Source organism: Balaenoptera borealis, assembly GCF_965194805.1.
Source record: "Balaenoptera borealis genome assembly, chromosome: 1".
In the NCBI taxonomy this organism is placed as follows: domain Eukaryota; kingdom Metazoa; phylum Chordata; class Mammalia; order Artiodactyla; family Balaenopteridae; genus Balaenoptera; species Balaenoptera borealis.
In genome coordinates, this window is record NC_138860.1 from 158,476,254 (window position 1) to 158,503,531 (window position 27,278).

General features: G+C 58.2%; 1 protein-coding gene across 10 annotated transcripts in view; it reads right to left on the reverse strand.

Moving 5' to 3' along the window:
• Window positions 1-3,714: 3,714 nt before the first annotated feature.
• Window positions 3,715-27,278, reverse strand: part of PTPRF (protein tyrosine phosphatase receptor type F) — an 85,683-nt gene continuing 62,119 nt past the window's right edge. For 2 of the 10 annotated variants that reach the window (XM_082364029.1, XM_082364023.1), the window contains 22 exons: window positions 23,927-23,953; window positions 22,518-22,635; window positions 21,860-22,438; window positions 21,090-21,187; window positions 20,657-20,910; window positions 20,471-20,564; window positions 19,641-19,856; window positions 19,221-19,375; window positions 16,527-16,642; window positions 13,346-13,378; window positions 12,349-12,446; window positions 9,333-9,456; window positions 8,977-9,152; window positions 8,156-8,275; window positions 7,697-7,851; window positions 7,333-7,618; window positions 7,054-7,232; window positions 6,713-6,839; window positions 6,412-6,537; window positions 5,993-6,147; window positions 5,772-5,907; window positions 3,715-5,427 (listed from right to left, as the gene is read on the reverse strand). In XM_082364029.1, the coding sequence (XP_082220155.1) occupies window positions 5,359-5,427; window positions 5,772-5,907; window positions 5,993-6,147; window positions 6,412-6,537; window positions 6,713-6,839; window positions 7,054-7,232; window positions 7,333-7,618; window positions 7,697-7,851; window positions 8,156-8,275; window positions 8,977-9,152; window positions 9,333-9,456; window positions 12,349-12,446; window positions 13,346-13,378; window positions 16,527-16,642; window positions 19,221-19,375; window positions 19,641-19,856; window positions 20,471-20,564; window positions 20,657-20,910; window positions 21,090-21,187; window positions 21,860-22,438; window positions 22,518-22,635; window positions 23,927-23,953 (3,441 nt within the window). In that variant the 3' untranslated portion in view covers window positions 3,715-5,358. The remainder of the gene's footprint in view (window positions 5,428-5,771; window positions 5,908-5,992; window positions 6,148-6,411; window positions 6,538-6,712; window positions 6,840-7,053; window positions 7,233-7,332; window positions 7,619-7,696; window positions 7,852-8,155; window positions 8,276-8,976; window positions 9,153-9,332; window positions 9,457-12,348; window positions 12,447-13,345; window positions 13,379-16,526; window positions 16,643-19,220; window positions 19,376-19,640; window positions 19,857-20,470; window positions 20,565-20,656; window positions 20,911-21,089; window positions 21,188-21,859; window positions 22,439-22,517; window positions 22,636-23,926; window positions 23,954-27,278) is intronic. The other 8 variants (XM_082364032.1, XM_082364030.1, XM_082364025.1 and 5 more) reach the window with 7 other exon arrangements.

Consider the following 27,278-nt stretch of genomic DNA (forward strand, 5'->3'; position numbering starts at 1 on the left):
CGGACCAACTGGGCCCGTGAGCCACAACTACTGAGCCTGCGCGTCTGGAGCTTGTGCTCCGTAACAAGAGAGGCCGCGATAGTGAGAGGCCCGTGCACCGTGATGAAGAATGGCCCCCGCTCGCTGCAACTAGAGAAAGCCCTCGCACAGAAACGAAGACCCAACACACCCAAAAAAAATCAATCAATCAATAAATAAATTTATTTAAAAAAAAAAAGATCCCACACACTGCAACTAAGACCTGGTGCAGCCAAATAAATAAATAAATAAATATTTAAAAAAAAAAAGAAAAAAGAAAAAAAAAGCTCCAGGAAATGAAACTGGAGTTGGGGAAAGAGGGAGGAAAGCATAACTTTTGTTTTGTATCTTTTAAGACTGTTTGAATTATTTTTATTAAAGAAGACGTGTGCAGCCACTTTTTCTTTAATAAAAAAACTATATTGATAGCCATTTAAAAAATTATGGCACATCTATAACAGAAGAGTATGTAGCAGTTTAAAAAATGTTTAAAAACTAACATGTTTAAGTCCCCAGTATACTTAAATGAAAAGGGCAATTTGCAGAAAGATATGAACAATACGACTATAGTTGTATAAAAAATAGTTTATATACACGTTTGTATATTCATAGAAAACACGCAGAAGAATACAGACTAAATTGGGACTCCCTCCAGGGAGTTGGGGGGCAGGGAGAGGATGGGGACTTTAATGTTTTATACTTCTATGTGGAAGATTTTTGTTGTTTTCAAAAATGAATTATTGGTGGTACCATTTTAAAACTTTGTTCTGTTAAAAATTAGAGTAATATTAATTCTTTACAGATTATTTGGAAAATTATGAAGAAAAAAAATCACCCAACCTCACAACTCTTGGTGTATTTCCTTCCAAATATTTTTTTTCTCTGTGCATCTGACTCTGTCTCTAGCTATGGGCAGGTGGCAGTGGGGAAGGAGCCCTGGAGTCAGGCAGACCCACCAATTCCAGTTGGGAGCCTGGAGTAAGTTACTCAACCCTTACGCACAGCTTCCACATCTCAATAAATGGCAGCTTCATCCTTCCAGTTGCTCAGGCCGAAACTGTGGGGTCAACCTTGACTCCTTTCTCTCACCCAGTCCAGAAGCAAATCCTCTTAGTTCTGCCTCTAAGACGGAACCAGTATCTGGCCACTGCTCACCATACCTGGATTTCTGCCGAAGTCCTCCCATTAGCCTAGAAGCTGCCCCATTTCCTCTCCGACCTCATCTCCCGCTGCTATCTCACGTCCTGCTCACAGTGTCACGGGCGCACCTGCCTCAACCCATCAGGCACATTCCCACCCAGGGCCTCCACTCCAGCTTCTCCTTCAGCCTGGATGCTCATCTCGAAGATGTTTAGGCAAAATCCCTCACCAGCTTCAAGTCTTTCCTCAAATTCCATCTTTTCAATGATGCTTCCTCTGACCACCCTGATTAGTAACAAAACTTTCCCCATGTGCCTGTTCTAATTCCCCCCCACCTCGTGACACATCACTTTCTAACAAACTATATATACATTTATTATTTTTTGCGTGCATCACATTTCCTCCTGCTAGAGTATAAACACTACAAGGGCAGGAGTCTTTGCACTGATGTGACTCATGCATCCCAAATACTCAAGTATTTGTTGAATGAGTGGATGAGACCTGATTTTTCTCATCTACAAAATGGGCATAATAGGATCCACCCCACACATTGCTGTGAGGATTACATGAAAAATATGTATTTCAAATTGCTTGCACAGCAGGGTCACCTACCTTCATTTAGGATGGCTCCTGAAAGAACTACTAATGACCAGGTTAGCCAGCTAGAGAGGTGTGGACGGGGAGATGTTCCAGGAGAATAGCTCATGGGACGCTCTGGAGCTGAGAGAATGCTGAGGCAAGCACGAAAAGAGTAGACCAGGTCATGACTGGAAAGGCGGGGGCGAAGGGCGAGGAGGGATGGTAAGGCTGCAGAGGCTGGGTCCTGCAGCCTCGGAAACCTGTGGAGTCTGGGCCGACTCTTGAGGCCCTGGCAGGGTCTCCTCAGGACAGTGCCGTGGTCACGTCTGCCAACAGACGCACTCTGGTTGCAGGGCTGAGGATGGGTTGGCTGGGGCAGGGCTGGGGGCAGGCAGACCAGGGAGCAGGCATGGCTGCAGGAGAGGGTGGTCCTGGGAATGCAGAGGACGGAACAGGTGCAGAAGAGGCCAAATGGGCAGGGTTTGGTGATTAGTTGGATGTGGGGGTGAGGGAGGAAGGGATGCCTGATTGGGGACTGGTGGATGGGGAGCCTTGGAGGCACGGGTTGGGAGGAGGCGGGGGTGACAGCCAAGGGGAGGGGGGCAGACACCAGCCGGCGGAAAGGGCAGGGACTCTGGAGCAGACATAACCAGGTGCGTGTGGGTCCCAGCACCGGCGCTTACCTGCCCTGTGGTCTGCCTGCCTGGTGCAGTTTGTATGCTGTCGCCCCTCAAGTGATAATCTGATAGCTACCCTCACTTGCAAATGTTTAATGGCTCATTTTTTCAAGAGGAAATATTTATTCAAATTTAATATCATCAAGAATAATGCAATGATGGTGTTGTTTTTCTGAACAAATAGAAATATGCCCGGCAGTGAGCTAGGAGCTAGGGAAACCAAGAGCCCCGATCCCAGGCCTTGGTCACTCAGAGCCCCCAGGGAGACAGCTGGCAACACTAGAGTGCAGTGAGGGCCTCGAAAGAGGTGGCATAGCGCAGTACAGAGGCATGTCACCCAGCAGGGACACCTGCTTCCCATTCTCAATCACCTCACACCCATCAGCTGCCTCCAGCCTACCTCTGGCCTTATGTCTCCCTACCCAGATCACGTGCGTTCCTTGTAGTTTCTCATATTTGTTGGTCTGTTTCATGCTTCCAAGCCCTTGTACAAGTTGTTCTCTCCATCGGAAATGCTGTTCCCATCTTTTGAAAGTAACCCCTACTCACCCTTTGAAACACTCAGAAGCCAGCTTATGTCACCTCCTCCAGGAAGCCTTCCCTGATCCTGCTGCAGGGTGAGGTGCTGCCTCAGGGCACCCACAGCACCTCTGTGTTGGGTTCATCGTGGCACTCTCTATAGTCTGGTCACTGCTGACTACATGTATTTCTCTTCCTCACTTGTTCTGGGTTTTGCTTGTCTTCTGTCCCCAGAAGTTCCATATGGTTTGACAACCTGGTAGGACTTATCTGATCACCAGTGGAGAGACCACTGCAGATGTTGCTGTGTGTCCAGGGGCCAGAAGGCCACACTGTGTCCAGTACCCACATTGCAAGAATTACCAGAGTCCTCACTAACCAATTTCCATACCTTCTTGGCCCCACTGCCACAGTGCTATCCTTCTCCTTATGGCAGGGGAGGAAGAGAGGGAGGAGTTGACGAAAGGGGATGAGTGTGGCCTGGGGAGTCCCGGTACCCACAACGTGGCGACCCAGAACATGGCAGGGGTGAGGAGAGGCAGGGGGTGTGCTTCTGGCCCGGGGAGTCGCGGCCCATGGCGGGTGCTCCTTCCATGCACTGTGGCTCAGTCTTCAGGCTCCCATCAGAAAGTGGGCACCAGGCCAGGAGCCCGTCTTCTCACAGGTCCTCAGGACAGCCTCGCTGTCTCCTGAGGAGCGGGAAATCGGCAGAACCTACCCCTAGGGACTGACTTAGAGAGCCCAGACTCTGGTTCCAGAAAGAGCCCAGACAGAGGCCCGGTTTGTAAGAAATCTGATTATTCAAATTTATTACCATCAAGAATTATGCAATGATGCTGTAGTTTTCTTAACAAATAGAAAACAGACTGTGTACAACAGTGAACTCTACAGCACTAGCATCCACAAGGTAAAAATGAATGTCTCATTCAACATTACCAACCCTGGATTGTTGATCTTGACCGCCTAGCTAGATCTGGGGACGTCTGCCTCGAGTCCCTCGGCTAAAACAGCTATGCACCCTTCCCGCCCCCACTTACCTACCTAGATAGTGCTGCCCAGAGGAAGAGGCCACTCCCTGCCCCTCAGCAAGCCGAGATAATAAGGATTGAGTATAGTACCACTGAGAGAAGTCCAGTAGTCTTGCCACATTGGTTTAGGAGGGCATCTTGAAGGAGTGAAAAGAGTGATTCTCAGGGGCTTTGAAAACAGCTGCAAACCAGGGAGGGGAGTCATCTGGCCCCTGTTCCGAGGACAGATATGTGCTACCAGGCCCACTGGCATGGACCTGAAGGGCCAGCTGCACCCCTGCTTGGCCCTGAGGTGTGTGGGGCGTGGCACACACCCTGACTGGTGCCCATCGCCTTGGCCACACGGCCAGACCCACAGCCTACCAACACTGTGCCATCCCACAATGCTGGGGACAAAAAGCAAGGCTCTGCGGACCCAGAGGGAACCCCAGGCGGACGGAGTCACCTCCCCTCTCAGGGGTTTGAAGCAGAGGCCAGGGGGATGACTCTCTTTTTTTCTTGTGTTTTTTGTTTTTGTTTTTTTTTTGGATTTTTTTGTCTGTTTGTTTTTTGTCTTTGCTTTATCTTTAAACTTTGCCAACGATGGTGATGAGGAATGCCTTTCCAGGCTCCCCCAGACACGTCTGTGGTTCTGGGCTGTGAATGTTAAACACACACTGGAATAGACGACTGGGGATGAGTGCTTCCTATCTCCGCCCCGCCCACCACTGTCTGTGGGGCCCAAAATAAGGCTCTTACGGAAAAACAAAACAGAAATTAAACCAAAAAAAACTGTGTTTCCCTGCATTTGGCTAAAACAGGATGTTGTCTGAAGGGCTGGAAGAGCAGCTGGATCAGCAATGCCTCTGCGCAGGCTGGCGGCCCCAGCTCCACACACACGAGGAAGGCACACTCCGTCCTTCAGCAGTGAAAGTCGTACCAAGAAAGGGTCCAGAGCGAATTCAAAAGAGAACACAAGCTACACCGCAACCCCATTCTGCAGTTAAGAATTTGCAAAAGGAAAAGTCAGAGGGAAGAGGCTAGAATCCCTGTCTACCCCACTTAATGTATAAAAAAGGAGGCTTTGCTCCCATCCCCCCCACGAGAAGAAGCATGAGAAACGCGGCAGCGGAACAGAGAGCTCGCAGGGGCTCCGAGGCGGGCCTGGCGGACAGAGATGTGGCCTCAGTGCACGCCTGCCGGCCTGCCTGCCTGCTGGCCCACCCCCTCACCCAGGGCAGTTCTGGGCTCTCCGTTCGGTGTGGCAATGTTCCTGAAACGCTGTGATCCCACTGGGCAGTGCTCTGCCAGCAGCAGCACCCGTGCAGGAGGGCTGGATGATGGTCGGTATGGCTCAGAGGAGCTGGGTCCCCTCCGGAGCCCCCAGGTGGGGGCAGCGGAGGAGAGAGGGGCGGTGGTTACGTTGCATAGTGGTCAAAGCTGCCGAGGTACTCCAGGGCCGCGCGGTAGCACAGCTGGTACTGGTCCTGCCGGGACAGGGGTCCGGTCAGCGCAGACAGCAACGGCGGATACCCCGACACACAGCCAAGGGCACTCACACTGCAGCCAGTGGGTCACGGACTTAGCCTCTGCCTCTGCTGGCCAGCAGCAGGGGCTAGATCCAGACATCTGCCCAGGCTTCCCCCTGCCACCCCCACTCTGCCCCTAGATCGTGTACCCCGTAAGGACCGACATGTGCAACCCCAGCTGGGAGCCAGGCACAGCACCGGTGTCCAGTGCACGGCTGCTGAGCGGGGAACCCGTCCGGCTCAGCCTTCCCCAGCATGTGTCTGTGAGGAGCTGGCTTTGGCATGGCCAGTGGCCTGCATACCTCCGTCTGCACCATGGCCGGGCGCTGTGTGCGCAGGGTCTTCACGGTCTGGAACATGTCGACCACGCCCTCGTAGCGCATCCGCTCCAGGACGATGCTCAGCGTGATGAACACCCCGGTGCGGCCGACACCGGCACTGCCCAGGGACAGTGCTGGGTCAGGGCTCCTGCCCCTGAACCCCCAAGCCCCCACACGCCCAGACCTCCATGGGGTCGGCCCACCTGCAGTGCACCGTGATGGGCCCGTCCTGCCCGAACTGCTCCTTGGTCTTGTGCACCTGCCCGATGAAGTCGATGAAGCCCTCGCCCGTCTTGGGCACGCCCTGCTCTGGCCAGTCTGTGAACTGGAACTGCCGGATCGTCCTTGACTGCCCATCCTGGGAGAGGTGGCAGAGGCCGGGTTCAGGGCTGGAGCTTCAGGCGGCAGCCCCCCAGGGCAGGCGGACAGTGCGGTAGCACAGGTAAGCACCCTGAGGTCGTTACAACGAGGCCACCCTGGGAAATGGGCTTGCAGGCCCACAGCTCACCTTCGATTCCTGCAGCTGGAGCTGGGGCACCACACAGGCAGCCCCACTGCAGGGCCTCCGGCAGCATTACAGACATGCTCTCGTACAAATACACACACTCCCCTGTCCACTCACCCTGGCATCTGTGACCTTGAATTCACGCAGGATATACTGGGGCATGTTGTACTCAGCCATCGGGTCAACGACAAAGTACTGGTAGCGAGCAGAGCGCTCTGCGGGCCAGTACTGGTGGCACTTCTCCTGTGGACAGAGGGCCCGGCCCCATGGTCAGGGGGGAAAAAGTGGGGAGGGGAGCTCCGGGTTTCAGAGGATTCGGGGGCAGGATGCCACAGGTGGTGATAACGGGGTCTGAGGCTACGCTGACAGGGCCGGGAGAGGAAGGACACGATAGAGAAGGGGTGGCTGGTGTGCTCACCCTGCCCATCTCCCGAAGCCTGGTCAGCATGACGATGATGGTGGAGTTGTGCTCCCACAGCATGCGCCAGAAGTCCTCGGTGCTCTCCGCCAGAGGCCCCTGTGTGGCTATGTAGGCCTTCTGTTGTCTGGGGTGGACATAAGACTGGACATGCTGGAGGTGCTGCTGCCCCCCAAGTCTCCCCATGGCTGCCTAGTCCCTTGGGGTCCCGGCTCAGATCACCCCTCCTCCAGGAAGCCCACCCTGGTCTTCCAGGCTGGCCCTACTCTGTTGTGCCCCCAGCCGGCCAGGAACAGGCCGGGCTACCCATGGGCGTGGTGGGCAGTCACAAGTGTGCTGACCTATAGCCATCCAGGAAGCTGGCATTGATGTAGTCGGAGCCCTCCACACCACGGATGGGCTGCAGACACACACGGGTCAGTTCGTAGGGCATGATGTTCACCAGGCGGTTCTTGAACTTGTTGCAGGGCAGGTTGGCGCTGATGAAGCGGGATGTGTGGGCCTTGGAACTGGCCAGCAACTAGCGAGAGGGAGGGGCTGGTCAGGCCTGGCTTCCTGGGGGATTGTCCCCGGGACCCAGTCCAGGCTCTGAAGCCAGGCAGGCCCAGCCCTGAGCCCACCTTGAACTCCAGCTCCATGGCAGTCACACTTTCCCCAGGAGGCACTTGGCCCAGCTTCTGGATGTGTGCATAGAGGTTGCGAGCGGGCACCTCCGTGTGTCCACACGTGGCGGCCTCCAGCAGTGCCTCGTGGATGAACACGTACTGGTCCTCGGTCTGCACCATGTAGTTGCGCTGCGACCGCATGCACGTCACGTGGCCGTAGATGTCCACCGTCTTCTCGTGCTTCATCCGCTCCAGCATGGCGTCGATGACGATGAAGCAGCCCGTGCGGCCCACGCCCGCACTGCAGGACACAGACTCAGCCTGGGCAGGGGCCCACCCCGCCTCCGCCCCACCCCTCGGTGGCGTGGCCCTCCCTCACCTGCAATGCACCACCATGGGCCCGGCGTCCAGCGGGTTGCAGGCCTTGACCCGCCGCAGGAAGGCCAGGATGGGGGTCGGGTACTCGGGAACTCCGTGGTCTGGCCAGGCCATGAACTGGAACTGACGCAGCTCCCGCTTCTCACTGGAGCCACTCTGGGGAGGAGAGCGGGGAGAGCCGGTGTGACCAGGGAGCGTGCCCTCTATAGACTCAGGGCAGGATGCCCCAGTGCTGAGGCCAGACCCCGGCTTTCCAACGGGACTCAGAAGCCACACGGGGCAGTCTGAAAGAGCTCAGGTGCTGCTTCCGTCCATGCCGCCCATGGCACCGGCTGTCATGGTGCGCTCACACCTCCAACACCGGGCTCCCACTCGCCCCCTTCCCCACCAGCACACCATGTTCACACCATTGCCCTCATAGGTCCCGGCCGGGGGGACAAGCACCGGGGCAGGACCATACCTTGTGGAGCGCAAAGGTGCGCACAGTGTAGGTGGCCAGCTCCACCGTGTCCAGCAGGGTCACCTGGATGAGGCCATAGGTCTCGGTGCCACGGGCTGGCCAGTACTGATCGCATTTCACCTGCAGAGGGACAGCAGGGCAGGGTGCAAGGGTGTTTGGAGGTACCCAAAGGCTCAGGCGGGCAGAAGCAGGGTGGAAGGTCTAGCCCTTAGCCCCGAGCTCTCAGATCCATTATGCCACCCCTCACCAAACCCTATCATGGTCTTACGATACGCCTCCACCCCTGCCCTCACCAGGGGAACGAGAGACGTAATTGAAAATTGTTTATTCATGACCAGATTTCACCAGGCACGTTTTCTGCCAAATTTACCCATAACGTTTATGCACCATTTTCAAGCTCTGTAAATTTTACGTTCCAGTCAACGCTTTGCTGTGCATAAGCAGATAACAGCAGCTCTTTCCACTAATTAACTTAGGAGACATGTTAATGCCCCAGCTACACTCCAGCATCTGGGGAACATGTGAACATCCCAGAAACATGCCAGCAACTGGGGAACATATTAACGTTCTTGGGAAATGACAGCATCTGGGGCAACATATTAACATGCTGGGAACCCACTAGTATATGGGGAACATGCCACATCCCAGGAACGTCCAGCAGCTGGGACACGATGACATCCCAGGAAAACAATAGCACTTGGCAAGTCCCTTGAGGAGCTTCTTCCCACAGGGATGGGAAAAGGTGTTTGAAGTCACCTGGTGGCTGAGTATCGACTGCCACCCCCCTCCCCGACCCTGGGCAGGACTCTGCACAGCCTTACCCGGGACTTTTCCTCCAGCCGTGTCATCATGACCACAGTGGCTGTGCGCTGCTCCCACACCATCCTCCAGAAATCGCCCATGGTCTCAGGCAGCGGGCCCTGCGTGGCAATGTAGGCATTCTGCTTGCGGTAGCCATCGATGTAGTTGGCGTTGATGTAGTCACTCCCCGGGACACCTATGAACAGGAAGGGACGTGGGAGAGCATTATCCTGGGGCCTCCAACCCAGTCCATACCTCCTCGGCGCACCCTGGGACCCGTGGGCCTCTTCTGGAGGATGAAATGTCACCCAGCGAGGAGGAGATCAAGGGGTTGGGACGGGGCCCCACCCGGGACGGGGCCCCACCCTTGGCTCACCATCAGTGGAGGTAAGGATGACTCGAGAGTGGTCGTAGGCAATGACGTTGGCGTAGCGGTTCTTGGGCTTGTTCACCTCCAGGTTTGAATTCTCCCACGTGAACTGCTGTCCAGGGTCAATTGACTGCAGGGAATGGAGGAGGCAGGCGGAGTGGGGCAAGAGCTGACTACCCAGTGCCTCCAGGGAGACCCAGCCTTCCAGGTGGTGCCCACATCCGGCCTTCGCTCCCGGGTCACAGCCAGCTGCTCTATCGCATAGTGCCCGTGACGGCTGAGCACCAGTTCCTCTGGCCACGGAGCACAGAGGCTGGCACGGCACCGATCAGCAAGGTGATGGACCGAAGACTCCTCTGACCAAGGTACCAAATCCCCTCGCCCAGGAGAGTGGTCAGGGGTGGGGTGGGGGCTAGGGAAATCCCTCAAGCCCTGAATCCAGCTAATGAATGAGTGCAGAAGCAACGGTGGCCAGCTGTGCACGACCCAATGCTGCTGGGGCTCTGGCCAATGCTGCACGGCCTTGCCCAGCTCTCCTCTTCCCTCTCTGGCTGTTCCTTCCCATAGGCAGGACGCAGTGCTCCTCCGGAGTTCATTCCTGGGCCCTCTTTGCACTCTCCAGCCTTTCCTGGGTGAGTTCACTTGCTCTCAGGACCTTACGCCCATATGCTGGAGCTGCCATAACCCCAGCTGCAGCCCAGAGTCTCCCCTGAGCTCCCAGTCTGAATAGCCAGCAGCCCCTTGGACATCCCACCTGGACGTCCCACACTCCTTCGGTCTCACCCCTTGCCAAGCTGAGCTCATCAGCTCCCCCTGCAAACCTGGCTCTGCTGCTGGGGCCCCATCTCAGTGAAGGGCACTGTCCTCATTTACCCCAAAGCCCCGGCCACAACCTGCAAGTCGTCCTCAAAACTCTTCTGTGCCCCATCCCATCACTCCCAGCCCCTCGGCTCTCTCCAACCTGCTGCCAGGGCCTCAGCCAGGCCACCTCTGCTCAGACTTGGCATCTCCCTGCCTCTTCGCTTTGCCCCACTCCATCCTGCAGCCGGAACAATCCTTATAAAATGCAGATCTGATGATCAATTACCTTCTTAATGCCTTCCATGGTTCCTCATCGCTTCAGATGATAATAATAACAGCTGAGGCTCAGCGAAACCTTACCGTGTGCTTGGCAGTGTTCTCAGCACTCTGCGTGTATTCCCTCATCTAATCCTCCCGTGAAACAGGTTCTATTATTACCCTCCTTTTACAGACGAATACCACCCGAAGTTCTCAGCATAGCACACTGTGTCCTCCAGGTTTTGGCACCAGCCTGTGACTCTCCACGGGTCAGCGAGCACTGCTTCTGTGAGACCTCAGCACAGCCCACCCCTAGCCTGCTTGCCTCGGTGCTGTCGGCCGACCTTCTCCGCACGTCTGCATGTTTAACCCCAGGGCATGAAGTCACATTCAGTGTCTCTCATCTGTCTGCACTCGTCTCCCCGTTGGCTGAGCTCCCTGTGGACACTTGCTTCCACACCCCCAACACCCAACACAGGCTAAGTGCCCGACGATGCCAGATGAGGGACTGACTGACCGTTAAAGGTAACACAGCTATGGGATCCTGGCTGCAGGAAAGCTCTCGGCAGGCCGGGTGGCCAGAGGAGGCTTCCTGGAGGAGGAGGCTGTGGTGAGGAAAGCGCAGACTGGAGCAGAGAAGCGGCAGAAGGTGGACGGGGGACACTGCGAGTCTGGACAGTGAGCCGCAGAGCCCCACGGGAGGAAGGGTGGCGTGGGACGCGGGACTGGATGAGTGTGGGCGGAAGACCAGGCCAGGTAAGGAGCTGGAGGCAGGGAGCCCGCCTTAGTGGCTCCGTCCCCCTCATGGTGGGCCTGTGCAGAGCAGGCCCCCAGTGGGCGCTCTGCAGGGACAAGCGGCACACCTTCCTCGCGGCACGGATGATCATCAGTTCCCCTGCCAAGCTCAATTTCCTCTGCGGAAACCTGGCTCACAGCCCTTGAAGGGGAGCCCTGGTGCCCGCGATAGCAGCCCAGCTGAGGGTGGACATCTGACTGGAGCGGGGCGGACTCACAGGCAGGGTGGAGCCAGCCCGTCAATCACCCATCCATCCACCCGTCATCCTGTGCCGGGGCTGCGCTGGGGGCGGGGCGGGGTGGCGGGTTGGAGGGGCCCAGTGGGGCAGAGGCAGAAGATGCCTTAACAACACCTCCGCCCCGCCCCCCCACCCCCACCCCGTGCTCCTTAGAGGAGGCGGGGCTCTCCTTATCACCTCCTTAACACCCCTTTCACTAGCAAAGCACCTCCCCAGCGGGGCGCCTGGAAGCCCCGACTCTGGGCAGGAGCAGTGCTCTGAAGTCTGAGCCCCCAGCAGGTAGGGTCCAGGCCAGAGTGAAGGGAGTACATGGAGGGCCCTGAGTAGGAGGGTTTGTGCAGCCCAAGTGGCAAGATTCAGGCCCCCCAGCTCCCCGTCTCTGTGATCTGCACTCTGAGAACACCCGTGAGCACATGCATGTGGAGGGCACAGGCTGCCAGACACATTGCACTACTCATCAGCTGTGTGACCTTGGGCAAGTCACTTCTCCTCTCTAAGCCTCAGCTTCCTCATCTGTAAGATGGGATAACACCAGTATCCCTTTCATAGGGTGTGGGGAGGGCAGAATGGTATGCAAAGTGCCTAGCCCAGAGCTGGCCCGCAGGAAGCTCTCCATAAATGCCAGCTGTTATTACTGAGTGTGTGTGTGTGTGTGTGTGTGTGTGTGTGCGTGTGACAGAGAGAGAGAGAGAGAGAGAGACCTGTCTGCCTCTGTTAGCATCGGGACATGTGACTGAGTGTCCTGACCTGGGGATCTGGAAGGGCCTCTGTCAGGCCCAGAACCTGAGGAGTTGAGTTCCCTGCTGGCCACTGCTGACCCCTCCAGTGTGTGTTCTGGAGAAGCCTGGAGCCCGAGGCAGGAAAGGGGCTGGTCTGGGGCCAGGCACATGGTGGGGGGTGTGAAGCGGGGGTGAGGGGGGAAGTCTCACCTCGTATTCCTGGGAGAACTTGAGGCCGTCGTTGGCTTTGAGGCGCTCGATGTTGTCCGCCAGGTCGGTGATGGGGATGGGCGGGTGGTCTCGCATACCTGGGAGCAGGGGCACACATAGGCAGAGTTAGCGTGAGGCCTGAGCGGGGTGGCGGAGACAGCCCCAATGCATGTATGTGCACATGTGAACACGTGTGACCATGGAGCACTCGGCACTGGTGGCATGGAGACAGCGGCACATGCGGCGACAGGGATGGCGGGGCACATAGTGGCTGGGGGTGGGGGTGGGAGAGGACAGAAGTGGAAGGGTGTGTGCTGTGAGCACGAGTGAGCATGTCCGTGTGACACGGTGCTGAGTGGCGGGTTCTCCACAGGCATGGGAGGCCTCCCCCCTCCCAGGCCGGGGCCGGAAGCCCAGGTGGAAGGCAGTGGACAGGATGGGGCTGGGCTGCTGCAGCCTGCACCCCGCCTGCGGGTCCTGCCTCTGGACAGCGCTCCTGCCCTCACTGGCGCCAGTCACCGTGGGAGGCTCGGTGATGTCCCTGTCCCAGCACCCAGCATGTGGATGGAGTGATCACGATGTACATGGCAGAGACGTGGAAGAACTCGGAGGGAGAAGCAAAGGGGAGGAGGGAGATGTGGGGACAGGGAGGCAGGGAGACAGGAGAGGTGCTGGAGAGGGGTCGGACTGAGACCGGAGAGGGGTCGGACTGAGACCAGAAAGGGGTCGGACTGAGACCGGAGAGGGGTCGGACTGAGACCGGAGGCAAGAGGCAGAGACAGAAGGGGTGGCGGGAGGGAAAACAGGGCGGGAAGAAAGGGGCAAGATGGGGAGAGAGCGGGATGGACAAAGAAAAGGTAGGGCAGTGAGAAGGTAGAGAAAAGAGAGGAAAGGGGAGAGAAGAACTCAAGGAAGGAAGGAGGCGATGGGTGAGAGAAGTAGAGGAAACACACAGAAGCCAGAGTGGGTCCCAAACACGGGAATGCAGAAAACTAACTTGAGATATTCGGGCAACTGGGGACACTGGAACCTGCAGAGAAAAAGAACAAAAACAGCGGGGCAAGAGAAGGAAACCCATTAACCTCTGGTTACGCTGCGGTTGAACACAGTGCGGGGCTGGGGGCTCGCAGGGGCAGCCCCACCGCAGCCCCTTCTGCCCCCCGAGGAGCAGATGCATCTCCCACCCAGAGCCTGGGCGGCCTCAGGGGCCTCTTTCTATGAAGGAAGTCTAGGTCCAAGCCAACCTTGTGCCCTCTGGTATCAAAGTTTGACCCTGGCTATTTCCAGATGAACTGGCAAAAGGGAAGTGTGCTTTTAGAGAGAGATGAGGCATGTGTGGTGAGAAACAGAAGGGTGAGTCCACACGAGGATGTGGAGATGGGGACTGTATCACTCTTTCAGCTTTTCTGTGCGTTTGAAGCGTTTTCAGAAGAAGAGTTAAATTATGAGAGAAAATAATAAACATTTGCTGAATGAAAAAAACGAGAAGGAAACCCCCAGCCGTGGACAGTGCTGCCATCCCCGCCACCCCTTCTGGTCACTGGTTCCCTCCCAGACCACCCCTGCGCACAAAGACACCTCTCCCTGCCAGCAGCCCCGTTCCCTGATCTCAGCACCTCGGGTGACCCTCACTGTGCCCCCTCCCCACGGCCCGCCCAGAGCCACAGCCTCCTGTCCTTCTGGACCCCCATCCCTTTTAACACCACCTCTGACTTCCTGTACTCCACCCCGCCTTCTCCTCTCAGATCCCTGCCATTTACACCGGGCCCTGAAGCCACAGGGATTCAGACCCCAGCAGGGCCTTCACACCCACTTGCTCATTCCCCACTCGCTGTGCCTCAGCCCACTGAAATGCTCCTGCCCCCAGGACCCGCCCACCACGTGCTCTCCAAGGTCCCAACTGCCGAAGCCAAAGGCCCTCCGTCTGGGTCCTCCTTGCACAGCCCTCCCCGCCTGGCCTCTGGGACACTCCTCTCCCCAGTGTTCTCTCTCCCTCTGGCTTCTCCTCCTTGGCTATCCTTCACCCATCCTTCCTCAACATTTCACCGCCTTCCCTGGCTGCCCTTCGGCCGCTCTCTTCCCCTGCCCCCTTCTCCTGGGAGAGCCCATCTATTTGCAGGCGTTGACCACTGCGTGCTCCTTGGCATGCCCCATGCCCGTGGTTCCAGCCAGGATGTTGGTGCGGAGGTCTCCCTGGACCCTCCCACCCCAATGCTCAGCCAGCAACCACAGAGGCATCCTGGGACCCCCGCCCCCATTTCCTCACCCCACATGGAATCAAGCCTGAGCCCTGCTGCTTAGGTCTCACTCATGTCTCCCCACTGCCACCCGCCTCGTCCAGGTCCTCAGCACCTTCTCAACGGCTTGCCTCCCCAAGTTCTCCCCTTCCAATCTGCCTTCCACATGGCAAACAGAGCTATGTTTCTACAGCACAATTCTGACCCTGTTGCTGCCCTGCTGAAAACCTTTAATGCCTCCCTGGAACCCTCAAGACAAAGTCCAAACCCCTTAGCCTGGCGCGCAGGTCCCTCTGTGACTGGACCTCGGCCTAGCCCTCCAGACTCGTCTCTGGGCTCTCAACATCCCCAGCTCCAGTGCCGCAGGACACAGTGCCCGAAAGCTGCTTCCCCACATGCTACTGCCATCGAAGGGAGCTCCCTCCGCTCCCTCCCACCCCCTCTCTGCCCAACTAAGGCCCACACGGCTTGGCATCCCTCTCAGAGGAGGCTTCTCTGCCCTCCAGGACCCAGCATTCTGGAGCTTTGATTCCTCGAAGATCTGATCACACCCGGTTGCAACAGCCTGCTAGGTCAGCCTGGCTCTCTCTCTTTCAGGACACGTGCCCTTGGAACTCAGTCAGCATGTTGTCAGGGAGCCCAGGCCACAGGATGAGAGCCGAAAACCTCAGGTGGGCTCACAGCTGACTGCAGTGTCAACCACAGGACATGAGAATGAATGAGTCTCCAGAATTCTGGGGTCAGCAAACTTTTCTATAAAAGGCCAGATAGTAAATATTTTTGGCTTTGTGGACATATGGTGTCTATCATACCTATTTAGCTCTACTTTGTAGTATGAAAACAGCCACAGACAATACATAAATGAATGGGCGTGGCTGCGTTCCAATAAAACTTTATTTGCAGAAACAGGTGGTGGGCTGCATTTGGCCTTGGGCCATAGTTTGCTGACCCCTGATCTAAATGATTCTGGCTCCCAGCTTTTGAGTCTTCCGGCTGAGGGCCCAGACATTCTGGAATAGAGACAAGCTGCTCCTGCTACGCTCCCGTCTGAATTTCTGACTCATAAAGACTGTGAGAAGAGTACATAATTGTTGTTGTTTTCAGCCATGAAGTTTTGCGGTAATTTAACGTGCAGCAATAACCAGCTCGTGTACACACAACCCCGCGTGTTATAGTTCACTCATTCATTCAGCTGCCTTGTGTTTGTTTCACAGGTGCTCAACAAGAATCCACCGTGTGCACAACCCAAGGGATGGGAGAGGAAGAAGACAGTTCCTGGCTCCACAGAGCTCTGTCACTGAGGCAATTCCAGCCCAGGGTGGGAGGCGTCATGATGGAAGCAGCATCTGGGAGCCGAGGAACGACCCCGCCCCCAGGGACGAGGTCTGAGCTGTGTCTGCTGGGGCATAGGGAGGGAGTGACAGCTCAGCTAGAAGGAGCCGCCAGAGAGCCCCGTAACAGTGGCGGGGAAGGAAAGGCAGGCACCAAGCCCTGTGCGGGGTCTCTGTACTCGCACAGAATATCTGGGGCCAGCCACCAGAAAGGGCCAGATGTGGGCACCCCATCCCGCCACAAGTGTCTGATGGGCCATTTCCCACTAACAAACCTCTCGTGTGCAGGGGCCAGAGCGCGGGTGCAGAGGCTGGCCACCCCGGGGCTGGGATGTGGCTCTGTGTGGGTCCCGGGCCCATACTTGGAGGGCTTGACCAAAGACGAGGTTGGGTATGAGCAGCTGCCCCCCCACCCCCAGAGGCTCCCGGGCCCTGGGGCGCCTGTCCAGCTCTTGATATAGGGGTTCCTCGGTCACTTCATCAAAGTGGATGGGTACAGGGAGAAGGGCAGAAGGGAGGAACAGGAAATGGGGGCCAGGGTGAGGCCAGGGTCCCTCGGCGGAGACCGGCAGGCCTGGGCAGGGCGGGCAAGCTGGGGGAGCCACCCTACCTGGGGTCTGGTAGTTGAGCCGCCGCATCTCCACGGGGTCAGAGGAGTGGGCCAGCAAGGAGTCCTTCAGCCCAATTGACTGCTCATCCTTGGACGATGGGGAGTGGGTCCTTTTCCTGGAGAGGCGGAAGGGCGGTTGGTGAGAACCGAGGTCCAGGCGGAGAACAGAGATGCACGGCATAGCCCGCTACCACAGAGCCCCTGTGTCCACGGCTCTGCTCCTCCCACCCCAGCCTGGGGTCTCTGAGTGCAGGGAGCCAGGACCAGAGCAGCTTCACGTGAGAGGACACAGGGTGGAGGGTGCGGAGACAGCGGGAGTGGGGGGTGGGCAGAGGGCCAGCCCAGCGAGAAAGGAAGGGGCCACAGAGGCTGGTGGCTTCTTCCCGTAAAGAGCAGGTCACTGCCGGGCAGTGGCTGTTGTCCGCGAGGCCCCCACAGCTGAGGCAGCAGGAGCCACCAGGAGGAAACATGCAAACGACACATGGGATATGCAAACATCACAGAGAGCTGGGCCCCAGCTATCTGGCTCTCGGTACAAGGGTAGAGGTGCAGAGCAGCAGGGGAGGGACGGGGAAGACGTCCCACTAGCTGGGCAGAGTCCTCCCTTGCTGGCCTCGGCTCCCCGGGCTACAGGGACAGGATCAGAGACAGACTGCAGCATCCAGCTGCTGACAAGTACCCAGGGGCCGCTTCTGCTCGGTGGACACAGGTGTGCTTGGGGAAGAAACTTACGCGAGTGTGCATGAGTGTGCAGCACACACTTCCCGGCTGCAGCCAGTGCTCTTTGCACATAGGCCAGACTCTGTCCCCTGCAGCGCTCAGGTAACCTCAGAGACCTGGGAGCCTGGGGGAAGGCTCTGGTGAGCTCAGAGTCTGTGCCCGCAGAGGAAGAGCTGGAGGTCTGTGCTTTGCCTGTGCCCGGAGAAGGGGCATCCCCTGTGCAGAGCACCAGTCGAGAGAGTGACAGAGCCTGTCCCATCGCCTGCCAAGCTGACCAGACAGCCGCAGGCCAGGAGGCTTCCGGCCCAAGCAGCACCCCTCCCTGCTGGGCCCGCAGTGTGCATGGGGATAAGAAGTGAAGGGCGAAGCGTGTGAAGAGAGAAGGAAGGACTCCTACCTTTCTTGTTTACTAGGTCCCGAAAGACAGGCAAGGACAGAAGAAAGGAACGGTCACTGTTTCCGCCAAGCACTCAGACCCTCTCACGACATGGGGGACACTGCAGACCCATCTATGGCACCCACGTGGCATTCACGGGGAGGGGTCGCCTCTCCTGGCAGACACCAGGACCCAGAGGGCAATGGGGGGAGGATGAATGGGTGTGTGGCACCCTCCTCAGGTTCCCCACCCATGGGTCTCCAGGCCCTGAACCAGGCGAGCCTGTCCCTATTCACCCTGGGAGAAAGGAGCTAACGTCAGGAAGGAGGCACCAGGTCCAGGTCAAGGGTCAGGGTCAGGGGCAGGGAGAGATGGGGCACTGAGGACAGGAACTCGTGTGTGTAAACATGTTCAGACATACGGACCAACAAGCGTTCACCGACAGCCTTGCGCTGGGTGCTGGAAACAGGCCCAGCGATGTTCCCGTGGAAGCACCACTGGACAGTGGGGGACAGTGTTGGGAAGGGGTAGGAGGGGACCGGCAGAGCCTCGTGGGCACCAGAGCCTGGAAAGGAGTCTTGAAGGATGAGATGGCAGTTGCCCGGGCAAGGGGAAGGAGAGCTGCAGAGCGGAGGGGCTCATCCCGGGCTGGCCGGGAACTGCGCTGGTTCAGTGATGATGTCGGGGTGGCGGCAGGGGCCAGACCAACCAGGCATTTGTTGGACTTCAGGCTACAGAGATCGGGCTATAAAACTCTTTAGTTAAAACTGAGAAGTGTTAAGCTGAGGGTGACAAAGTAAACCTTTGGAAACACCTTTCAGGCTGGGAGGAGGATGGAGAGGAAGGGGAGACTCCAAGATCAGAAGACCGCAGCTACCCGAGAGAGGACTGAGGCGTGCCGTGTGCACGTGCATTACCTCGTGGGGAGCCCACGGTGGGAAGGGGGGAGCAGGTCCAGTGATATCCAGGGCAGGACTCACGGGAGACTGGGTGGAGGGAGAGGGAGGAGGGGAGAGGGTGACACTCCAGGTTTCCGGTTGGTGACTTGGTGGATGGGCCCGTCCCCTGTGATAGGGACCCTGGGGGAGGGCTGTGGGAAGGGTCAAGACACCCTGAGTCTGGGACAGCTGCAGATGCTATGGTCACAGCAGGCACTGAATAAACGTCTGCCAAGTGAATGTCCACGGGCACATGGCCCTGGAGCTGGGTCTGGACCTCTCAAGGCCTGAGCAGGAGAGCCAGGCAGGGAGTCATCTAGGGATGGTGGCAGAGGGGGTGCTGAAGGTAGGAGACCAGGAGAAGGCCGTGTCTTGAAGCTGAGAGACAGACAGGCTCACATCCACTGAAACACAGAGACGGACAGACAGACATGCCCGGGGATGCACATGAACAAGCCCTCTGTGAAGTTGCGGCTGCTCATCACACCTGGGCCACACCCATGGGTGTGCACACGCACTGCTTCTGCTCTCCTGGCTTCCCACCGAGCCCAGGGGTGCACCCTGGGGTGCAGGCCAGTGTGGCTGCCGCAGGCCTGTATGCACCTGGCCAAGGAGCGCCTGAGAGTCCAAGGGCAGGTGGCCACGCACCAGAGCACTCACCTCTTGAACAGGAGAATGGCGATGACAATGAGGATGATGAGGATGACTGCCAGGACGGGGCCCGTCACCCACAGCATCTCGGGTTCCTCCTGCTGCTGGGCTGGTGTCACCTGGACCACGATCTCATCGGAGTAGGGGCTCGAGGCATAGCGCTTCTGTGGCCCAGTGGAGGAAGAGCACAGGTGGTGAGCCTGGGGTGAGATCTCCCACCCTCTGCCCCGCAAACCTGGAGAAAGGGCTCTGGGCCTGGTCTCCCAGACCTGGGCCTGGTCAGCTGACTGGGACCCTAGGGCTAGGTCGGGTCTGGCGTTCTGGGTCCTAGGGGTTAGTGCCTTGAGACCCCAGTGCAGGTCTGGGGCCTCTGGGGTGTTTGAGACTGGCCTGGGGGGTGTCTGGTTAGGCCCTGGGTCTTAAGCAGACCTGGTCCACGGGTTCCTTCAGGGAGGCAAGCACAAAGCACTGGTAGCTCAGGTCTGGAGACAGCGGCCGGTTGTAGAAGCCCCGGTAGCTCTTCTTGTCCCCCAGGGTGAAAGTCTCAGGGAGCACGTCCACCTGAGCGGCCACGTATGGCTTCAGCCGCTCTGCCTGCCGCCGCTGCCGCAGCTCCCCACTGCCCTGCTCGATGGCCTCCAGAAGCTGACAGAGCAGAGCACGGGAGTCACACAGGGGCCTTGGAGCACACGCTCCTGGGCCCGGGGCCTGGGACATAAACCCCCTGGGCTGAGGCTAGGCTCACCTTCCGTGTAAGGGGCTCAAGCCTGGCCTGACTCACTGTCCTCGTAGAATCATGCTGAATGCCAGACACGGCAATGCCACTCCTCCTAGCCAACCCGGTAAGAAGGGGCCCTCTGGGTAACCTGCCCCAGCCTAACCAGAGAGGGCTGGCTGCACACCACTGCGAGAAGAGGATGGCAGGTTCCAAACGTGCTGGGGCTCCACTCTAGCCCCTCTGCAGCCTCCAGACCCTGCGGACTCCGAAGCTTACAGGGCCCAGAATTCTCTAGATCTGAGAGATGTCTCTGCCACTTCCCACCCCAGGGGATTCTCCACAAACCCCTTTGGAGAAGTCTCTGTAAGCCCTCCAGGAGTTCTCTGAAAGCGCCCAGGGGCTAGCTCAGAGTCTGTCTCCCTAGAGATGAGGGCAGGCTGCCAATCAGAGAGTGACTCCAGTCTCGGGGGGGTCCCTGGGGCCACAGCCAACCACCTCAATGGGACTGTCATCAGTGCTACCCTTTCTGGTCCCCAGGCACCTCGTCCAGCTCCAGCTCCTCGGGCGTGCTCCATCGTGGCGCCAGCATGCTCCCTCCTACACGGTCAATGGGCACCACCATGATGTAGAACCACCTGGGCGGGCAGAGGGGGGGGAATCAGGACCGTCATCACCTGCGCTCGCGTGGCCAGCCCTGCCCTCCTCCCCTGAGGCCTCATCTGCACACCTGACAAGCGAGGGGTCCTGCACGTGGGGCATGGAGAGAGTGAAGCGGCCATCCTCTATGTAGGCAGAGGCAGGCAGCGGCTTGTGAGGCAGGAGGTCGGGGGCTGTGCGAATGGACACGAGATGCTGCAGGCCCCCCGCACTGCTGCCACGGTTCATCAGCACGAATGAGTACTCTGTGTTCGGCTGCAGGTCTGCGATCAGCTTCCGCATGGAATGCCCATCCACCTCCACACTCTGCCCGTTGTACAGAATCTGCGTGGGACGGGGGCAGGCAGCACGTTTGAGTGAGGCTTCCCATCACGGGCCTGCAGGGCGGAGCATGCGCCCACGCCCAACCGGGATCTGGCATCACAAACACACACGCACAGGCTGGGACTGCAATGAGGGACTGCAGGACTGTGTGTGTGCCAGGTGCAGCTGACTTCACCCACCTTGAAGGGTACAGCTGACTTGTAGGAGTCAGGGACCTCCCAGCTGAGCAGCACAGATGTCTTCATTGCAGCCTCCACACGGAAGTTCTTGGCAAACACTGTTGGGATATAAGGAGGGAGTCAGCTCTGGCTGCGTAGCTGGGGTGAATGGGCCTGAAGGTTTCCCCGCCAGGAAGAGACGCGGCGCGGGGGCCCAGGGGGTGAGGAAAGGCTGCAGAGGACCAAGCACCCCTCACTCCCGCCAGCTTCAATTGCACACAGTTCAGCTCCCAGCCCCGGCTCTTCCTCGCAGTGAGTACCGAGTGGGGCAGATGCCACAGGACCCGTGGTCAGGATCTCCAGAAGTGCTTGGGTGAAGCTGGAGCTTACAGACACCAGGTCAGAGTGACCACAGGTCAGTGGGACTCAGTCAGGAGAAGCATGTGGCCGCACACCAGAGCACAGTGGGCTGTGTTCACTAGAGGTCAGGGGGTTGTGGCCCCAAGAGATTAGTGTTGCATACCCAAGAGTGGTGATGCAGTCAAAAGAGATCAGTGGGTCAAGGTCACAAGAGATTGGAGAGTCACACAGCAGAGGTCAGTAGGTCAAGGACAGCAGAGGTCAGGGGTCACACACCGAGAATGCGGTACCCCTTCACTGGAGGTTAGTGGTCATGGACATGAGAGATTGGAGTGTCACACACCAGAGGTTGGTGGATCACAGTTGCCAGAGGTCAGTGGGTCAAGGAGAGCAGAGGTCCCCAGGCGCAGCCACGTGCCCGCAGCACACACCTTGCTCCATGGGCATGGTCCGGGACTGGATGCTGGGGCTGAGCGGGCCGGCGCCTTTGCTGGTGCGTGCACGGACCTTGACGTCGTAAGTGGTGTCTGGCTTGAGGCCGGAGAGCGTCAGGTGGGTGTCGGCAGTGATGTTCTGCAGCTCCTGCTGGCTGTTGATGTCACGGTACACCACGGTATAGTTGGTGATGCGCCCGTTCCTCTCCGCCAGCACCGGGGGGTCCCAGGTCAGTTCCGTGGTAGATGTGGTCAGCCCTATCACACGCAGGTTTTGGGGGAAACCACTGGGAGCATCCTCGGGGGTCGTGATCTCCTTCTCGAACTCCTCGCCCGGGCCGGCCCGGTTCTTGGCAGCAAGCCGGAAGATGTAGGTGGCCCCTCTGTGCAGGCCAGTGACCGTAAAGTGCTGGTCGTCCTTGCCAAAATCGATGGTGTTGGGCCGCGCCTCGTCAGCCCGGTGGTACTGCAGCCGGTAGCCCAGCAGCTCCCCAGGCAGCTCCTTGGGTGGGTGCCACTGGAGCAGCGCGGTGTTCATGGCCGTGGTGCTGACCATCATGGTGGGCCGGCCTGGGACTGAACAACCACGCACTGGGCTCTGGCCCTGCCCCCCCCCCGCCCCCCCCCTCAGCTCCTTCCCCGACCCCTCACTCACCTGCTCCTGTGGTCGTGACAATTTTGGGCTTGCTGCGGGCACCGTCCCCCTTGGTGGTGTAGGCGGCGACAGTAATGGAGTAGGTGGTCTCCGGGGTCAGGCTGCTGATGGTGGTTTCCTAAGGCAGGAGGAAGGGCCCATTCCCATCACAGCAGAGCAAGGAGGGACCAGAGCAGGCCAGCCACCTCAGGACTTTAGCCGGCGGGGCCCCCCAGGGCACACAGGGCCAGAGGTCCCCGGAGAGGGGGCTGTGAGCTGCTGGACTCTACAGAAGGCAGGACAGGCAGGTGGATGTGTGCCCAGGAGGACCCAGCCCATCCCGGGAGCAGCAAGCCTAAGGCAGACAGTCTGCTCATTCTTCCTTTCAGACAAGAACAAAGTGCCACACTGTTCCTTCACTCCACTGTACTATGAATGACACCTCGTGAGGTCTGGGCGCATGTGACACACAGAGCACACAGCCTCGCATGCAGCCGATGGCTCCTCCTGCACCAGCAGGCGCAGGGCCACCTGTAGATACTAACGCATGTGCACGCACACCACAGAGCGAGGTGGAGGGGTGGGCCAGCGCACCACCCTGCAGGACCAAGTCGGCACCCCTCCTGCCCCCCTCTAGGCACTGGCTCTGTGAGCACCTTATGCCCTGCAATGCTTCCTGAGCCAGGGAGGAGAGATGAGGACAGAGAAACCCCACCCTGGGGAGCACACTGTCCCCAGTGATGCCTGCGAAGTCAGCCAGGGCAGTGTCCCCCTGCCTTGGCAGGCCTTGCCCACACGCCCATCTCCAGCCAAGGCATCATTTCTGGACATGCCGAGAAACACCACGGGAGGCCAAGCCACACCACACAGAGGGAAAAGTGGGAAAAAGGGAGGGGACCGCCGCGCAGTGGGAACAGAGCTGTCACCACCAACCCTGGTGTCCCTCCAGCTCTGAGCCTCGGGTGGGGCCACTGCAGCCGCCACCAACCTCTTGCAGGCCCCCTCCTGCCCTGGCTGGAGGGTCTCCCAGGGCTGGGGCTCCAGAAGGCACCGATGCCGGAACCCGGCCCCCAGACTCCCTTCCCAGCCTGGGCCTGGAGCAGGTGATTTTTCACTCCAGGGATCAATAAGGCCTAACGATCAGGATCGGATTTAACTCCATCTCCATCCGGCTAGAGCAGGGGCCAGGCCCTGGTCGATCTTGAACACGGGCCTGAAATTGCCGCTCGACAGGTGAGAAGTAAGGATTAGAGGAAATGCCAACCACTGCTCAGCTCGGGGCTTGTGCCTAAGCGCCAGTTTTCTCTGGACGTGGCTGGTGCCCTGTGGATCTTGGCGGCTCAGGCTGGGAGGAAAGGCGGGGGAGGGGGAGTGTCCCATGAGCCCAGCCTGACCCAGGTCTTGCCCGCGCTCGCACACCTCTTACTTACATAGTCCTCGGACTCCTCTGGCCGCCACTGACCGCGGGAGAGGGAGAGAAAGGGAGACAGGATGTGAAGGACTCTGGCTCTGAGGGGGCCTGGCCAGGGAGGGCAGATGGCGGGCACGGGCCTCTGAAGTGCCCCGGGGGTGGCAACCCAGGACCACTCCCCATCCAAAGATCCCAGCCCCTGCCTCACGAGCCCAAATGTGTGTGAGCCCAACTGTGGGCACCAGGGCTGAGGAGGTGAGACCTGGAGAGCGGAGGGCCAGATCGAGAGGGCTCCCTGACACTGAGGGGTCGGAGGGCGCCACCTGGAGGTACTTCGAGGGAAAGGCTGCCAGACTTGAGGGGTGGGCTCCACAGCTCAGGCAGAGGGGAGAGAAGACGCCGAGGGCAGGACTCCTGGTTTGCCGGGGCCAGTCCTGGCCTAGGCTTGCCGACCTGGTATGATTATTCACAATGTCCCCTTCCACTCTCAAAAGTATCCCAGTTGGGAAGACAGATTAGCCAGTGGCCCTAGGCAAGGAGGGTTGCCCTAGGAACAGCAAGAGCTATACTGTGGCTGGAAGGGGTCCAGGCAGGCTGGCCAGCAAGATGATAAGGGCCGTGAGTGCCAAGCTCAGAGCCTGGACCCTGCCCCACAGGCACAGGGGAAGCCCTCGGACCCCTGTTCCTTCCTGGGATGCCTGAAAATCAAGGTAGGAAGGCGTATTTCTGGGCTGGCACTGCTGCTCATTCTTGGTACATTCTTCTTTAGGCCGTGGTGCCTGTAGGTTTACTAGCTGGACAGGTAGAGGGAGGGAGGTTCTGTGGCACTGGAGGGCTGGCGGCTGGCAGCTGTCCAGCACAGCACAGGGAGATGGTCCACGCCATCCCCAGGATAGACGTGCCATGAGGTCCTCCAGCCCAGCGACCCTCGCGGTGTTGGTCAGGTCTCTGTCCAATGGCCCCAGTGCCTCTGTTCTGGGAAGTTCTCTTGTAAAGTCCTTGTGAGGAGTGTGGGACAAGATACGGGAGGAGGCCATCAACCGTCCCTCCTGGCCACAGCCACTTTCTAGGGTGTGGCTGGGCCCGGCGCTGCTCTAGGTTCCTTGCCTGGGGCATCCTGCTATGTCCAAGCCAGGCCTGGGAATGGAGGTGCTCATGAGGAGGAGAGTGAGAGAGAAGAAGGAAAAGACAGAGGCTGAAGCAAAACAGAGGGAGAGAGGATGGAAGGGATTAGAGGACAGGAAAGAGAAGAGAATGAGAGACAAAAACACACTCAGGGAGAGGGAGAGACAGAAACAGAGAGAGGAAGGAAAAACAGACCATGGGAAAGGGACAAAATGAATGGATAAAGAAGATGTGGTACATATATACAATGGAGTATTTACTCAGCCATATAAAGGAACGAAATTGAGTTATCTGTAGTGAGGTAGATGGACCTAAAGTCTGTCATACAGAGTGAAGTAAGTCAGAAAGAGAAAAACAAATACCATACGCTAATGCATATATACGGAATCTAAAAAAAAAAAAAAAATGGTACTGATGAACCTAGTGGCAGGGCAGGAATAAAGACGTAGACATAAATAATGGACTTGAGGATACGGGGTTGGGGGGGAAGGGGGACCTGGGGCGAAGTGAGAGTAGCATCGACATATATACACTATCAAATGTAAAACAGATAGCTAGTGAGAAGCTGCTGCATAGCACAGGGAGATCAGCTCGGTGCTTTGTGTCCACCTAGAGGGGTGGGATAGGGAGGGTGGGAGGGAGGCTCAAGAGGGAGGGGATATGGAGACATATGTACGCATATGGCTGATTCACTTTGTTGTACAACAGAAACTAACACAGCGTTGTGAAGCAACTAAACTCCAATAAAGATGTATTAAAAAAAAAAAAAGGAGACGGGAGGTGGAGTCAGAGACCTGGAGAAAGAGACAAACTTGAGATGGAGACACACATGAAAGGAGACAGGTCTGGCCACACAGCAGTGGAGGGCACGCACCGCATGGTTCTTTCAGAACTGACGGGGCCTGGACTGAGCAGATGGTGCTGTGGGGAAGGACAGGCTGCGGTGTCCTTGACCAGGTGCTCGGGGGACAGCTGGGCCCTGTGGCCAGGCTGGGGACCGGGCCCCATCTGCTCTTCTCCTAGCTTGGAGCAGAACAATCCAGTCCCGGCGGGGCTGCAAGGGCAGGCCCTCCGCCTTCACTCGGCTTCCCTGGAGCCCGGGCTCATGTTTACCTCCTGTCACAGGTTGTCTGTGGCCAAGAGGACAGTGTCCCTCGTCCTATGGCCAAGCTCCCTCCAAACCACTTAGGACCAGAAGGGGGCACCCGAAGTGAAGTGGCATCTTTGGAACCCCACTGGCTGCAGCTGTGCTGCTGGCCCCCTGGGGCAGGAGGGGCCAGAGGGAGCTCATTCCCGGGATGTTTCTGGGTGGGTGTGTCCGCTGAGACTCCAGGAAGAGCCCTCAGCCTGCCCCAGGAATGCAGGAGGGTCCAAAAGCCCACCTCCTCCACCCCATTCCCTCAGCACCAGGCAGGCCGGAGGAGGAAGAGGGCGCCCTCTTGGCAGTGGGCTGAGCCCAGCTGGAGAGACAAAGGCCCTCGTCTGCCTGTGGGTAAGTCCACCTCTAAGCGCAGCACGGAGAACACAGGATACGTGCTTGCACCTCTGATCCCAGCCCAGGTGGGGTGAAAAGCTGGACAGGGAGGGTGTGTGGGTTCTGCGGGGGAATTGGGCTCTACCCCGCCACGGCCCTGATTCTGGATGGAAAGCCCCTGAGCACAGACACACCAGGCACTGTGAATCTTCAGGAGAATATTTTGGGAGGTAACTCGTGGTAGCAATTACAGCCCTTTCCCAGGAATCCTGAGACCAGACTTCTTATCTGAGCTCGGCCACCCCTCACTGAGAAATTCAGGCCCCCTCGCCTAACCTCCCAGTACCCCAGGTTTTCCATCTGGGTAGCCAACCAGTGCTGAGAATAGCCCAGGGACTTCACCCCAAGCTCACGGGCAAAATCATCATCCTCTGAGGACAAAGGGCACAGAGTGAGGTGTGACACTGGGCGCAGGCCCAGCCCTTGAGAGCAAACATCAGGGGCTGTGCCATCCCCCTGCGTGCCAGGCACAGAGCAACACCCCAGCCCGGCCATTCACAGAACTCTGCAATGCCAAGGGCCATGTGGGGGTGAGATGACCACCCGGCTGGGGGAGGAGGGCTGCCGAGGAGGAAAGCACATCTCGACAGCCGAGCCTGACAGCGAATGCACTTTCCGAAAACCACAAAGGAGGGCCTGAGGGGGCTGAGGCCTGGGTCTGTGCGGACAGTGCTCCTCACTGCTAGCGCTGGTGGCTGAGCCACAGAGGTGA